Source organism: Carcharodon carcharias, chromosome 23, assembly GCF_017639515.1.
Source record: "Carcharodon carcharias isolate sCarCar2 chromosome 23, sCarCar2.pri, whole genome shotgun sequence".
Classification (NCBI taxonomy): domain Eukaryota; kingdom Metazoa; phylum Chordata; class Chondrichthyes; order Lamniformes; family Lamnidae; genus Carcharodon; species Carcharodon carcharias.
In genome coordinates, this window is record NC_054489.1 from 40,443,342 (window position 1) to 40,456,818 (window position 13,477).

Consider the following 13,477-nt stretch of genomic DNA (forward strand, 5'->3'; position numbering starts at 1 on the left):
TGCCATATGATGTTGCCAAAAAATATGTATGAATCCTCTGCTCACCCACTCCAAGCCACATTAGTGACTACTGTATAGGCTGGCTCCAGCACCCCCTCAACTCTTACTCACACTACATCAATCCTCAATGAATCTCCTTCAGCACCACTTCTATCCCAGACCCCACCCCCTCCCCACTACTAATCTTTGCCTTAAGCCTCTTGGCTAGGAATGACTGCATTGTGCGTAATTATATAGAACCAAATTAAATGCTCAATGTGAATAATTCTAAGTAGTGATAATCTGTACTGTAACCTATATATTGTATATAATGGCTTGCAAAAGAATTTAATCTTTCAGAAAAATATGATAGAATAAATTTATATGCAAAGCATAATTTTATTACGCTATTTCCCCATTTTTTATAAAACTCAAAAGGCGTAATATTTTCTGGGCTGCCTATTTGTTGTCCCACGAACCTTATCTTTACATTATTGTTCACCAGTTGCTGCCCGAATTCCTGATTCCTGAAATCTACCTGTTGTTCTCCACTCCACTTTTATTTTGTCCGGTTCTATTAAGGGCTATTTGTCTTTATAGAAACAGACACAGACGTGCTGTGTCTTTCCATCTCTATTTTAATTTGCCTATTTTGACACAGCAGCAAGGGTTTCCTGAAGGACATCAGTCAGGACACATATGGCACTAAGAGATTTGATAATATAATGGAAAGATTCTGAAGCAATTCAGTCCGGTACGATCCCCTTCAAAACAGGGAAGGAAAAAAATTCTGGGTGACATTATTTCATTTACAACACCTGCCAATTAATGCGTAAGTATTTTCAGCCATGCCGTAGGCATAGGCCACTAGGATGTGTTGTGTGATTTTCCAAAGATGAACAAAATGAATCCCTTTCTTGTTCTGCCTAATCTCTGCTGCTCTAATCTGTAGCTCTGTTTTGATTCTCTATCTAGTGAGAACGAGTTACTGGGTAATATTCAGAGTACAAAAATGCATCATCTTGTCATTTGACCTATGGCTATTTTGGGTACTGGGGAGATCTGGTGGTCATGTTGTTAACATTTAAATGGTCCCAGGGCATGGGATCAACTACCAAATTCAGAGAAAAAAAAAGTTTACTTCTAGTGACACTGTACAGCTATTTCCCCTCTAACCCCATACTGTGGAGATCAGGGATCCCAGCACAACAATGTAAATAACTCCAACACATCATTATGGTGTGCAGAAGTTCCACATGCAGAAATTGTGCCTTAATATTAGGAAATGTATAAATAATTGTACAAAAACCTCTTAGAAATGCCAAATTTTCAGGGAGATAGTGCTCTGGTTATTATCAATATGATTAAATCAAACTCACAAGTGTGTCTGTAAAGGTTTGCTCTGCTCAATACTGCTATCAAACTCATCAAACACTGATCAGAAATATTGTTTATGGCTTCACTTGATCTAGTGACCAAGGCATATTTTTCTTCATCTCACCCTATCAACATAACTTCCCCATTATGTTCAATCAAAACATAACATCTACATTAGCTTTTATTTTTCTTGCAGCTTTGGCACAAGACTATGTCAGTAGGGCTTCTTTACAGGCACTGACCCTGGGATCTATCTGCTTGGTACCTCAGCAGCTCCTCATGCCCATCTTCTTCCTTCTCCCACATACTAACATGTAGCTTTGGCCATTTTGTATGCAACTATGGAACAATAACATTGATGCCAAGTTTCAGTATATAAGGTTCTCTTGGTCAGATGTCAATCAGCATCCTTCTAGACATCAATTTAGCAATAATGACTAAGGTGGGGTTTTTTGATTTTCACTCCATTTCTCCCTCTTTTACTACAAATGGGAGATCGAGCAGGGTGTTTGGTTCCATCTGTGAGAATGGACAGTGTCGGTAATCTACTAAATTACTGAGGGGAAGGTACATTATAGGCAAACCCAATCCTATCTTGACTTGACATTCACAAATACATAGTTGCCAACAGGGATCATTGCAAACAGGAGCAGGAACTCTGGCATATTATTTTTCCACCTCCCTTTTTTCCCTTTAGAAAGGGACAGAACTTACATTATAAAACATCTTTTCACATCCTTACATTCCAAAGCACTTTGTGGCCAACAAGTTACTTTTGAAATGCAGTCACACTTGCTTTTCTTGGGCAAAAGCTAAGACATGTACAACCTCTGATGAATGGTTATTAACTCTGTTTCTCTCTCCTTAGATGCTATCTAACCTGCTGAGTGATTCAAGCATTTTTGGTTTTTTATCCCATATGTAACCTACAGTTTATCCCTTCCAACACAAAATTTAAACTGATAAAACAAATATTACCTCCTTTTTATTAACTATCTTCACTTATGTTTTTGTTAATAGCAATACTGAGTTTTGGTGAATGTGCTCACCAAGGATAGGCTATCAGCACACTTTACCATTTTAGTTAAGCTTTTCTAACATCAACACTGCTGCAGTATATCTTAACCCCCATCCACAGTAGAAAAACTCAAATGTAACTTTGTAACATTTTCCAATTCTCTATGCCAGCCATTCCCAAGGCTAATTCATTGATAAATTAGGGACCGTTTTTGATGCTGGCCACTACCTGCTAGCAAACAGGGTTGGCTCATTTCATATAGGATTTTTATAGTCAAGAGAAAATTTTCATTCTATCAATTTTAACTAAACTCAGGTCTTAAGAGGTATCAAGCCAATGCACTATGTTTACCTTTTTCTATGTATGGAAAGTCATAGAAATGCCTAATTTGTTACAGTTTTTGATCATGCTATTGCAGCACCATTTACCACTGTAAAGTGTTGTGCCTATTTTGTTTTGTAATGCTCCTTTAAAGCACAATGCGAAGGTTTAGACATTACTTGTGTCAACATTTCCCAAATTTTTCCTATGTCATCTGTCACAATGTAGCTGTAGGTTCTGGCCACTAGGTGTTTCCATAGAGCAAACTTCTCAATTTGCTTCCACAAGAAAATCATCAATTGATAATGGACAATTAACTATGCATTTAAATACTTTGCATTAAACTTGAATTTGTAGAAGAATGCAGACTTAAGTTCTTCAGGAGATTAAAATTATAATAAAAATGTTAATTTTCCTACCTCACAAGCTAGGGAAGTTTGCAACCCTGTGTTATAAAAGCAGTAATTTCAGGACCAGCAAAACAAATGCTTCACTGTTGCATGGGGAGAACTGACCTCAGAGAAGGTATAAGACCTGGTTGAAGACGAGTTCAGATTCATGCCAATTCGGAAACACAAACTCTGACATGTGAGAAATACCACAACCTGACATAGGGTTGATATATCATAATATTGCCTTGTAGTGTCAATCAAATTTAAACAGTCAAGGACAAAAGGAATTTTTAACATGTTAAAATCAAGATCTCACTGGTTCAAAGGGAACTTAATGTTTACTTATGTATTATTTCCTTCTAGGATAATTTGTGCTTTGTATATATTCAGAAAGAAAATTTGCTGCACCAGTAATTTGATACAAGATTTATCAATAATTCGAAATTTCAGGTACAGAAATATTAATAAAAACATCAAAATTGCAAATAATTCTTTAAGAGATCAATGTAAATGTTATAGGTACACAAAGGATGCAGAAAATAAGTTGGCATTGGTTGGATTATTGATGAATAAATTAGGAGACAGCACAAGTGGCCAGGTCATTTTATTGCCTTAGAATAAAAACACTAAACTTTTCTTGCAGAACTAAGTTTTTGCAGTAACTACATACTGGAAAGTGGGTTTCTTTAACATTACCACTAATGAAGAGTCAAGTTCTATTCGTGTGTTAACATTTCACATTTGTCATCTGAAATAAAACTCCCAAACAGGCTCAGCCAGTCATGAATGATCAGTGCATTTTATTAATCACAGTACAAAAATAAATAGAAATTAAAAAAAAATCAACATAAAACACAGCCGCTGTTTACAGCATTTTGACACCAATATTCTCAATTTCACCCACACACTCACATACAAACATACACTCTACACACATACAACAAATAACACCGTTTGGTCAAGAGAGATTTTCTTTTCCTTAAATAACAAATTGCACTGGGAAACATTGTCATAATATTAGCACTTTCAAAATGTACAGCTGAAGTCTCTCGGAACAGACTTCCGTGTGAAAATGGCACATTCTTGCAGGTTCCGCCGCCACCTGATTTCAAAAAACAAATGAGAACAAGTGCATCCCAAAAACGACAAAAAAACTTTTTTGTTTTAAAATCCCTTCGTCTCCATGTTGATAAATACTTCTTTAAAACATGTAATCAAAAAAAAAAGTCCAAATACTCAATAATTTCCTTGGTGTGTGTGTGTATTTTTTTTTGCCGCGTGGTTTTTTTTCGTTGTTGCCCGTCAGTTGTATTAATATAGATTTCAGGGACACACAGATACTTTGCATGCACAATACCACTGTAGCAATTTAAAGAGAGAGAGATAAAGAGAAGAGAAAAACGTGCCGTTTTTGCAGGACGGGTTGGTTTTAAATTTGTTCTAAAACACTTTTAGCAGCATGGAAATAAATCCGTGTTTGTACTAGACCCCCATGACACAAAAAATGTTGCACACTCTAATCGATTCTCGATATATATGTATTAAAGTGTCTGTGTCTCTGGAACAAACATCCAGCCGGGGGCGAGCCATCAGTCACCGATCCAACCCTATGAGCATCCGGCCGCGCTCGTCTTGGTTGCACTCGTTCTTCAGGTCGGCGAAGACCTGAGTGAAGAAATGCGGGTCCGCGTTAATCTGCAGCATTTTCGCACTCATGGCGTTGATAATGCTGAGGCAGCGGTCCCAGAAGGCTTCTTTGCAGCTCTCCACCAGGAAAGGCTTGAGCGGGTAGGAGATCTCGTTGCCCATGTAGGAATAGGACAGGTAGAGGCAGGTCAAGAGGGTGGCTTGCAGTTCGTGCTCGGTGGCGACCTCCGATGAAATGACGTCCCGGCACAGCATGTAAACAAAGACCACGTTGGCCGGCGTCACAAAGCCCTGGTCTTGCCAACCTTGCAGCAGCAAAGAACGGTCAACGCTCCTCAGCCACAGGACAGGGTCTGTGGGGGACAAGTGCTTGAGGCGGTAGCATCTGCGGCACAGGAACTCGCCCAGGCACTTGAGCAGCTCGCTGGTGGAAGCCTGGACAATGACCCTTTTGGGGGAGCTGGGGCTGACGGTGCTGTTGTGGGGGGTCTTCTTCACCGAGGAGACGCTGCTCTTGCTGCTGGGCAGTTGGTTGAGGCGCTGGGCGGGGGCTTGGGGCTGGGCAAAGGTGGACAAGTTGGCACAGGAGAGGGACTTCTTCAGGTTCTCGTTGTTGAGGTGGGTCACGTTGTTCTGGTAGTTGTTGGGGTTGACCTTCTTGGAGTTTTTCTTCTTGGTGGAGACGGCCACGATGCGTTTCCAGGGCAGCACCGAGATGATGGAGTGGCGCTTGAGGTTCTTCTCCTTGGAGTTTTTGCTGTTTTGCACGGCCGTGTACTGGCCCACGGTGGCCGAGCCATCTTCAAACAGAGCCGCCTTCCTGTAGCTGGGCGACAGAGACAACACGGTGCCCATGGCTAGGGGGGGGCTCGGGGGGTTTTGCTGCTGGAGGTTCGGGGGGAAGATGGTGGTGGCGGCCGCTGGACCTGCGGATGGCGCTGAATATTGGCTTGTGCCTCAGCCTCTGGCCGGCTGCAGATGTTGGGGCCGGTCTCACTGCGGCGGGGAGCTGGAGGGAGAGCCGCCTCCGCCAGGTGTGCAGCGGCTGTCCTCCCCAACGCAAAAACCCGAACAGCAAAATCAGGGACTTAAATCCCAATCCTCTCCAAGCCCGGTCCTTTTCGCCCACCCAGCCAGCCTCTGGAAAGCTGCTCCTGCGGCACTGAGGTTAATGGCGATTGTGTCACTGTTGGATCAGACACCACGCTGCAGTAAAATGGCAGAGCCTCTCGATTTGTCCAACAACAAAAAAAAATAAGTCAGCGAAACAAAAGCTTTCCTCCTCTTCTGGGAGAATGGGGAACCGCTAGCTCGCAGCCCCCCGTCTCTCCTCTCTCTTCCCCGGTTACAATAATTAATCCTCCTCCGGGGTTCGTATCCCCGGAGTTGAAGAGCGTTTCCTCGGTCCCTCTCGGTGAAATCTCTCTGTCTCTGTCTCTGTCTGTCTGTCTCTCTGTTTGTCTGTCTGTCTAGGCGGGCGGTTGCTTCCCGAGCTGCATGTTGCCGGACACGGGCGCCAGCCTCTTGCACTTAAATGAGGATCAGAGCAGAAAGAGGTTGAGGATGTGCCGGGATCCGGCTGCCTCTGGCTCCCTGGAGACCTCACGCTTTCTTGCCCCTGTATCTCTCACTGTCTCTGCTTCTCCCCCTGCATCTGCTGCTTCCTCACTGAAACTGGTTTTTTTTTTGCTCCGACGCACTCCGCCTCCTTCCAGAAGGACCAGTCATAACAGACTTCAGAATAAGCTCCCGCCTATTCGAATTTCGATTTAACCCTTCAGCTCCCACAATAGCGGTGGCACGGGGCGCAAGTGGATATTTCCAAGAGCGGTGAAGGCGCGCTGACCAATTAATGCCGAAAAACGATTAATGTCGAAGCAAAATCCCGTGGGTGCCGGAAATCTGAAATAAAAACACAAAGTGCGAGAAAAACTCAGCAGGTTTGGCAACATCTCTCGAGAGTTTCCCCCTCCAAGTCGCTGCCAGACCTGTTGAGTTTTTCCACCCTTTCCTGCTTTTATTATTTTATCATTTATACTCCATGGCTTGCTTCGTGCAAATTTGCTGTTGTACTACGTGCGTTACAATTTCAAACGTATTTCCTTGGTTGTAAAACGCGATGGAAACTTGTGTCACGATGAAACGTGCAACTACTTTCTTTTAAAAGCGGGTTAATTTTTCTAGGACAAAAACAGAATTACCTGGAAAAACTCAGCAGGTCTGGCAGCATCGGCGGAGAAGAAAAGAGTTGACGTTTCGAGTCCTCATGACCCTTCGACAGAACTTGAGTTCGAGTCCAGGAAAGAGCTGAAATATAAGCTGGTTTAAGGTGTGTGTGTGGGGGGCGGAGAGATAGAGAGACAGAGAGGTGGAGGGGGTTGGTGTGGTTGTAGCGACAAACAAGCAGTGATAGAAGCAGATCATCAAAAGATGTCAACAACAATAGTACAATAGAACACATAGGTGTTAAAGTGGTGATATTATCTAAACGAATGTGCTAATTAAGAATGGATGGTAGGGCACTCAAGGTATAGCTCTAGTGGGTTTTTTTTTATTTTATATAATGGAAATAGGTGGGAAAAGGAAAATCTTTATAATTTATTGGGAAAAAAAAAGAAGGGGGAAACAGAAAGGGGGTGGGGATGGGGGAGGGGACTCACGACCTAAAGTTGTTGAATTCAATATTCAGTCCGGAAGGCTGTAAAGTCCCTAGTCGGAAGATGAGGTGTTGTTCCTCCAGTTTGCGTTGGGCTTCACTGGAACAATGCAGCAAGCCAAGGACAGACATGTGGGCAAGAGAGCAGGGTGGAGTGTTAAAATGGCAAGCGACAGGGAGGTTTGGGTCATTCTTGCGGACAGACCGCAGGTGTTCTGCAAAGCGGTCGCCCAGTTTACGTTTGGTCTCTCCAATGTAGAGGAGACCACATTGGGAGCAACGAATGCAGTAGACTAAGTTGGGGGAAATGCAAGTGAAATGCTGCTTCACTTGAAAGGAGTGTTTGGGTCCTTGGACGGTGAGGAGAGAGGAAGTGAAGGGGCAGGTGTTGCATCTTTTGCGTGGGCAAGGGGTTGTGCCATAGGAGGGGGTTGAGGAGTAGGGGGTGATGGAGGAGTGGACCAGGGTGTCCCGGAGGGAGCGATCCCTACGGAATGCCGATAAGGGGGGTGAAGGGAAGATGTGTTTGGTAGTGGCATCATGCTGGAGTTGGCGGAAATGGCGGAGGATGATCCTTTGAATGCGGAGGCTGGTGGGGTGATAAGTGAGGACAAGGGGGACCCTATCATGTTTCTGGGAGGGAGGAGAAGGAGTGAGGGCGGATGCGCGGGAGATGGGCCGGACACGGTTGAGGGCCCTGTCAACGACCGGAAAACCTCGGTTAAGGAAGAAGGAGGACATGTCAGAGGAACTGTTTTTGAATGTAGCATCATCGGAACAGATGCGACGGAGGCGAAGGAACTGAGAGAATGGGATGGAGTCCTTACAGGAAGTGGGGTGTGAGGAGCTGTAGTCGAGATAGCTGTGGGTGTCGGTGGGTTTGTAATGGATATTGGTGGACAGTCTATCACCAGAGATTGAGACAGAGAGGTCATCATTTTCACGTGGTCCATCTCTGACACTTCCCTTCCCTTCCTTGACCTCTCTGTCTCAATCTCTGGTGATAGACTGTCCACCAATATCCATTACAAACCCACCGACACCCACAGCTATCTCGACTACAGCTCCTCACACCCCACTTCCTGTAAGGACTCCATCCCATTCTCTCAGTTCCTTCGCCTCCGTCGCATCTGTTCCGATGATGCTACATTCAAAAACAGTTCCTCTGACATGTCCTCCTTCTTCCTTAACCGAGGTTTTCCACCCACGGTCGTTGACAGGGCCCTCAACCGTGTCCGGCCCATCTCCCGCGCATCCGCCCTCACTCCTTCTCCTCCCTCCCAGAAACATGATAGGGTCCCCCTTCTCCTCACTTATCACCCCACCAGCCTCCGCATTCAAAGGATCATCCTCCGCCATTTCCGCCAACTCCAGCATGATGCCACTACCAAACACATCTTCCCTTCACCCCCCTTATCGGCATTCCGTAGGGATCGCTCCCTGCGGGACACCCTGGTCCACTCCTCCATCACCCCCTACTCCTCAACCCCCTCCTATGGCACAACCCCTTGCCCACGCAAAAGATGCAACACCTGCCCCTTCACTTCCTCTCTCCTCACCGTCCAAGGACCCAAACACTCCTTTCAAGTGAAGCAGCATTTCACTTGCATTTCCCCCAACTTAGTCTACTGCATTCGTTGCTCCCAATGTGGTCTCCTCTACATTGGAGAGACCAAACGTAAACTGGGCGACCGCTTTGCAGAACACCTGCGGTCTGTCCGCAAGAATGACCCAAACCTCCCTGTCGCTTGCCATTTTAACACTCCACCCTGCTCTCTTGCCCACATGTCTGTCCTTGGCTTGCTGCATTGTTCCAGTGAAGCCCAACGCAAACTGGAGGAACAACACCTCATCTTCCGACTAGGGACTTTACAGCCTTCCGGACTGAATATTGAATTCAACAACTTTAGGTCGTGAGTCCCCTCCCCCATCCCCACCCCCTTTCTGTTTCCCCCTTCTTTTTTTTTCCCAATAAATTATAAAGATTTTCCTTTTCCCACCTATTTCCATTATATAAAATAAAAAAAAAACCCACTAGAGCTATACCTTGAGTGCCCTACCATCCATTCTTAATTAGCACATTCGTTTAGATAATATCACCACTTTAACACCTATGTGTTCTATTGTACTATTGTTGTTGACATCTTTTGATGATCTGCTTCTATCACTGCTTGTTTGTCGCTACAACCACACCAACCCCCTCCACCTCTCTGTCTCTCTATCTCTCCGCCCCCCACACACACACCTTAAACCAGCTTATATTTCAGCTCTTTCCTGGACTCGAACTCAAGTTCTGTCGAAGGGTCATGAGGACTCGAAACGTCAACTCTTTTCTTCTCCGCCGATGCTGCCAGACCTGCTGAGTTTTTCCAGGTAATTCTGTTTTTGTTTTGGATTTCCAGCATCCGCAGTTTTTTTGTTTTTATCTCTTAATTTTTCTAGGTGTTGTTTTGGGTGAACGCTGCACTTGTTCACGGGTTATTTGCTGGTGATCCTGCAGGGTGGGGAGAAACGTTTTCAGGCAGCAACTGGTTAAGGCCTGAGAGTGTGGCGGAGGCAGGTTCAATCGAGGTATCCAAAAGGGAATTAGACTGTTATTTGAAGAGGAAGAACGTGTGCAGGGTGATGGGGAGAAGGCACTAGGTGAGTCGCTCACTGGGAGAGACAGTGCAGACACGATGGGCTGAATGGCCTCCTCCTGCACTGTCATAGTTCTGTACCACTGCAAGAAAGAAAATAGGACAAACTTGCATTTATTCAGCTCCCAGAGCAAACTTATGCCACAGGCCAAACTTGGCAGAAAAATAGGGTTGCATGGGCAGTATCAGGGACAACGTGCATATTCTCAATGACCTAGCTAGTTCGAGGATTTCCCAGCAACTGGTTAAATGTACCATAGAAGAGTTGAAAAGAACTGCAGTAAAAATGTGTTTGAGTATCTCTGATGTATAGTAGAATGCTGCTTAGCATTGGGACAAATAATTCAGAAGGCGTTGTTGAGTTATAGGGTCACCATTATAATTGTAAGGGTTATCACTGGATCAAGCACAACATCATCAGGGGGACCACCTGGAGCCAGCTGTGTTATTGACTTCGAGGTCAAGCCCCAGCCCATGTTCATTTCTGACTTAAGGTCATTAGTTCTCCTCAGCCTAGAGGCAACCCCCAGTTTCTCTTTTCCTATGGGTGTTAGCAGAGAGGTCAGTGACTAGGGGGCATAGATTTAAAATGATTGGTAGGAATATTAGAGGGGAGATGAGGAAAATGGTCCACGTGGATTCCCTCCTCATTTCTATTTATCTGTGGGTTTTTTGGGACACATTCCTGGTTGTACCCGGTTACAGAGTTATCCCCCTCTTCAGGTGTCAGCATTTAGCCCTCAGGCCAACTAGCAGAGGGTTGCAGGGGTCTGGAACTCAGTGCCTGAAAGGATAGCAGAGACAGGAACCCTCAACTCATTTAAAAGGTGTCTGGTATGTACCTCAGGTGCCAAGGACCAAATGCTGGAAAGTAGGATTAGACAGGGTGGCTCATTTCTCGGCCGGCACAGACACAATGAGCTAAGTGTCCTCTTTCTGTGCCGTAAACCATCCCACGATTCTATGATTCTGTGTAGCATCTTCCAGCCTAATTTTGTTTCAGTAAAGGAACATATGGGCACTTTGTACAAACTGAATAGAAACATACAGAAGATGGAACGACAATGAGACAACACAATGGCCAAACAACTGAGGGCAAACAGAGAGATGGCAACACAAGAACAGCTGAAAGAGTAAAAGGCAGAGAGACCGGGGAGACGGATAGAATTAGAGTGGGGGAGAACGAGTTAAAGGAAGAGATTTTCATTTCCCTCTTGTGAGTTGTGTCACAGAAGACGAATTAGTTCTTGATCAGATATATTGTTACGAAATCAGACCATGAACTCTCTCTTCTATCCTCACCCCCTTTTATTCCCTTTTTTCAATATTCATTCTCATTTCTTAATTTTTATTTTTTATCCACTTATTTTTATTTTTATTTATTTCCATTTTTATTCATTGTTTTATCCTCCACTTGTCACTGACCTTCTTTCCAGCTTCACCTGCTCCACCCACACCCCCCCAATAAACAGTTTAAATTTCATAACATTTTTACTTCCCTTTAGCTCTGAAGAAGTCATAAGGACTCAAAACGTTAACTCTTTTTTTCTCTCCACAGATGCTGTTAGAGCTGCTGAGTTTTTCCAGCATTTTCTGTTTTTGTTTCAGATTTCCAGCATCCACAATATTTTGCTTTTATCTTAGAATTTATCCTAAACTGAGCAACTGTAGAGTGGGGAGTTTTATTTTAAAATGTTGCCACATTTATATGTAGTTTGCTGGGGCTGGTGTAATCATTGCCCTCAATTATGGCTGTTGTGCTAACCAAAAATACAAAATTAAAGGTTTAGGGAAGCTGAGTCTGATTGTGAACTTTTCAAAGGTTAGTTAAAAAATATTGGGATAAGGTCAAGAGATGATTTACCCCAGTTATCTTTACAAAACAAGTTAATGCAACAATCAACATGTGGCAACATCAGGGGAAACCCCACATAACAGCCTAGATGGTATTATCAGCCTACTGACTATGGCATCATTTGTGACAAGTTTTTTTAAATTGCCATTTAAATTAATACTTTACACAAAGGTGTATATTTCACAAACTAAGATAAAAGTGCTGTACTAACTGCAATTGTAGACAGTAAAGACAAAATGCCATTCTTAGTAGGATTGAAACAAGCCCTAAGCATCATTCTGCTTTTTCCTTTACAGATGCTGACTGACTTGCTGTTCATTTCTAGAGTTCTGTTTTAGCTCAGCTTTTATAGAATGTTTTTCTTTGTAACTGTATTTTTAAAAAACCCATAGAGTTGTGAACTGTGTCCTGGGTGGGTAGCTTGCTCACCTCTGGAGTTTGAAGATGATGGGTTCAAGTCCCACTCCAGAAGCTTTTTAAAGAATTGCTTCATGGGATGTGGGCATCACTCACAAGTTCAGCATTTATTGCCCATCACTAATTGCCCCTGAAAAGGTGGTGGTGAGCTGCCTTCTTGAACTGCTGCAGTCCATGTGGTGTACGTACACACACAGTGCTGTTAAAGAGGGAGCTCCAGGATTTTGACCCAGCGACAGTGAAGGAATCAGAACCACAGTGCAGAAGAGGCCCTTCAGCCCATCGAGTCTGCACTGACATGTGAGAAACACCTGACCTACCTACCTAATCCCATTTACCAGCACTTGGTCCATAGCCTTGAATGTTATGAAGTGCCAAGTGCTCATCCAGGTACTTTTTAAAGGATGTGAGGCAACCTGCCTCCACCACCCTCCCAGGCAGCGCATTCCAGATCGTCACCACCCTCTGGGTAAAAAAGTTTTTCCTTACATCCCCCTAAACCTCCGGCCCCTCACCTTGAACTTATGCCCCCTTGTGATTGACCGTTCAACTAAGGGGAACGACGATATATTTCCAAATCACTTCAGTGCAGTACCGAGCGAGTAATAAACCATTGGAGGTGCCATATTTTGGATGAGATGTTAAACCAAAGCTCCCTCTGTGCTTTCAGATGGACATCAAAGATCCCATGGTAATATTTGGAAGAAGTATAGGGGAGTCCTTCTTGGTGTTCTGGCCAACCCCTCAGCCAACATCACTAAAACAAAATTACCTGCTCATCATTGCATTGCTGTTTGTGGGAGCTTGCTGTGCTGTGTGTCCCTACATTAAAGTAGCAAATTAAACTACATTAAAGCACTTCCTCTCCTTTGGATACCATGCCCTAGGAGGGAATTGACAACCATGGACTTGTCCATGATTATGCTTGGTAAAGTACTGTAGTGGATTGCTGTTGCCTTCTGCAGTATGGCTGACCAGGAAATTGACCCATTCTTACTACCTGCCAGGCATTTGGAGGAATTTATAGGCTGATAATCAACCTGATTGACCACAAATGCACCTGCTGTGGCTTCAAATCCTAAAGTGGGACTTAAACCCAGAGCTTCTGGCCCAGAGGTAAGCACACTACTCACTGCAACACAAGATCTCCTACTAAAGCCCCTCATAAGTACTTAA

At 44.1% G+C, this 13,477-nt stretch overlaps 1 protein-coding gene across 1 annotated transcript; it reads right to left on the minus strand.

The window, feature by feature from the left end:
- Positions 1–3,790: 3,790 nt before the first annotated feature.
- LOC121294033 (cyclin-dependent kinase 5 activator 1-like) lies at positions 3,791–6,375 on the minus strand. Its single transcript, XM_041217540.1, has one exon. The coding sequence runs from the start codon at positions 5,587–5,589 to the stop codon at positions 4,681–4,683; it is 909 nt and encodes a 302-aa protein (XP_041073474.1). The 5' UTR covers positions 5,590–6,375; the 3' UTR covers positions 3,791–4,680.
- Between the last annotated feature and the right edge of the window lie 7,102 nt (positions 6,376–13,477).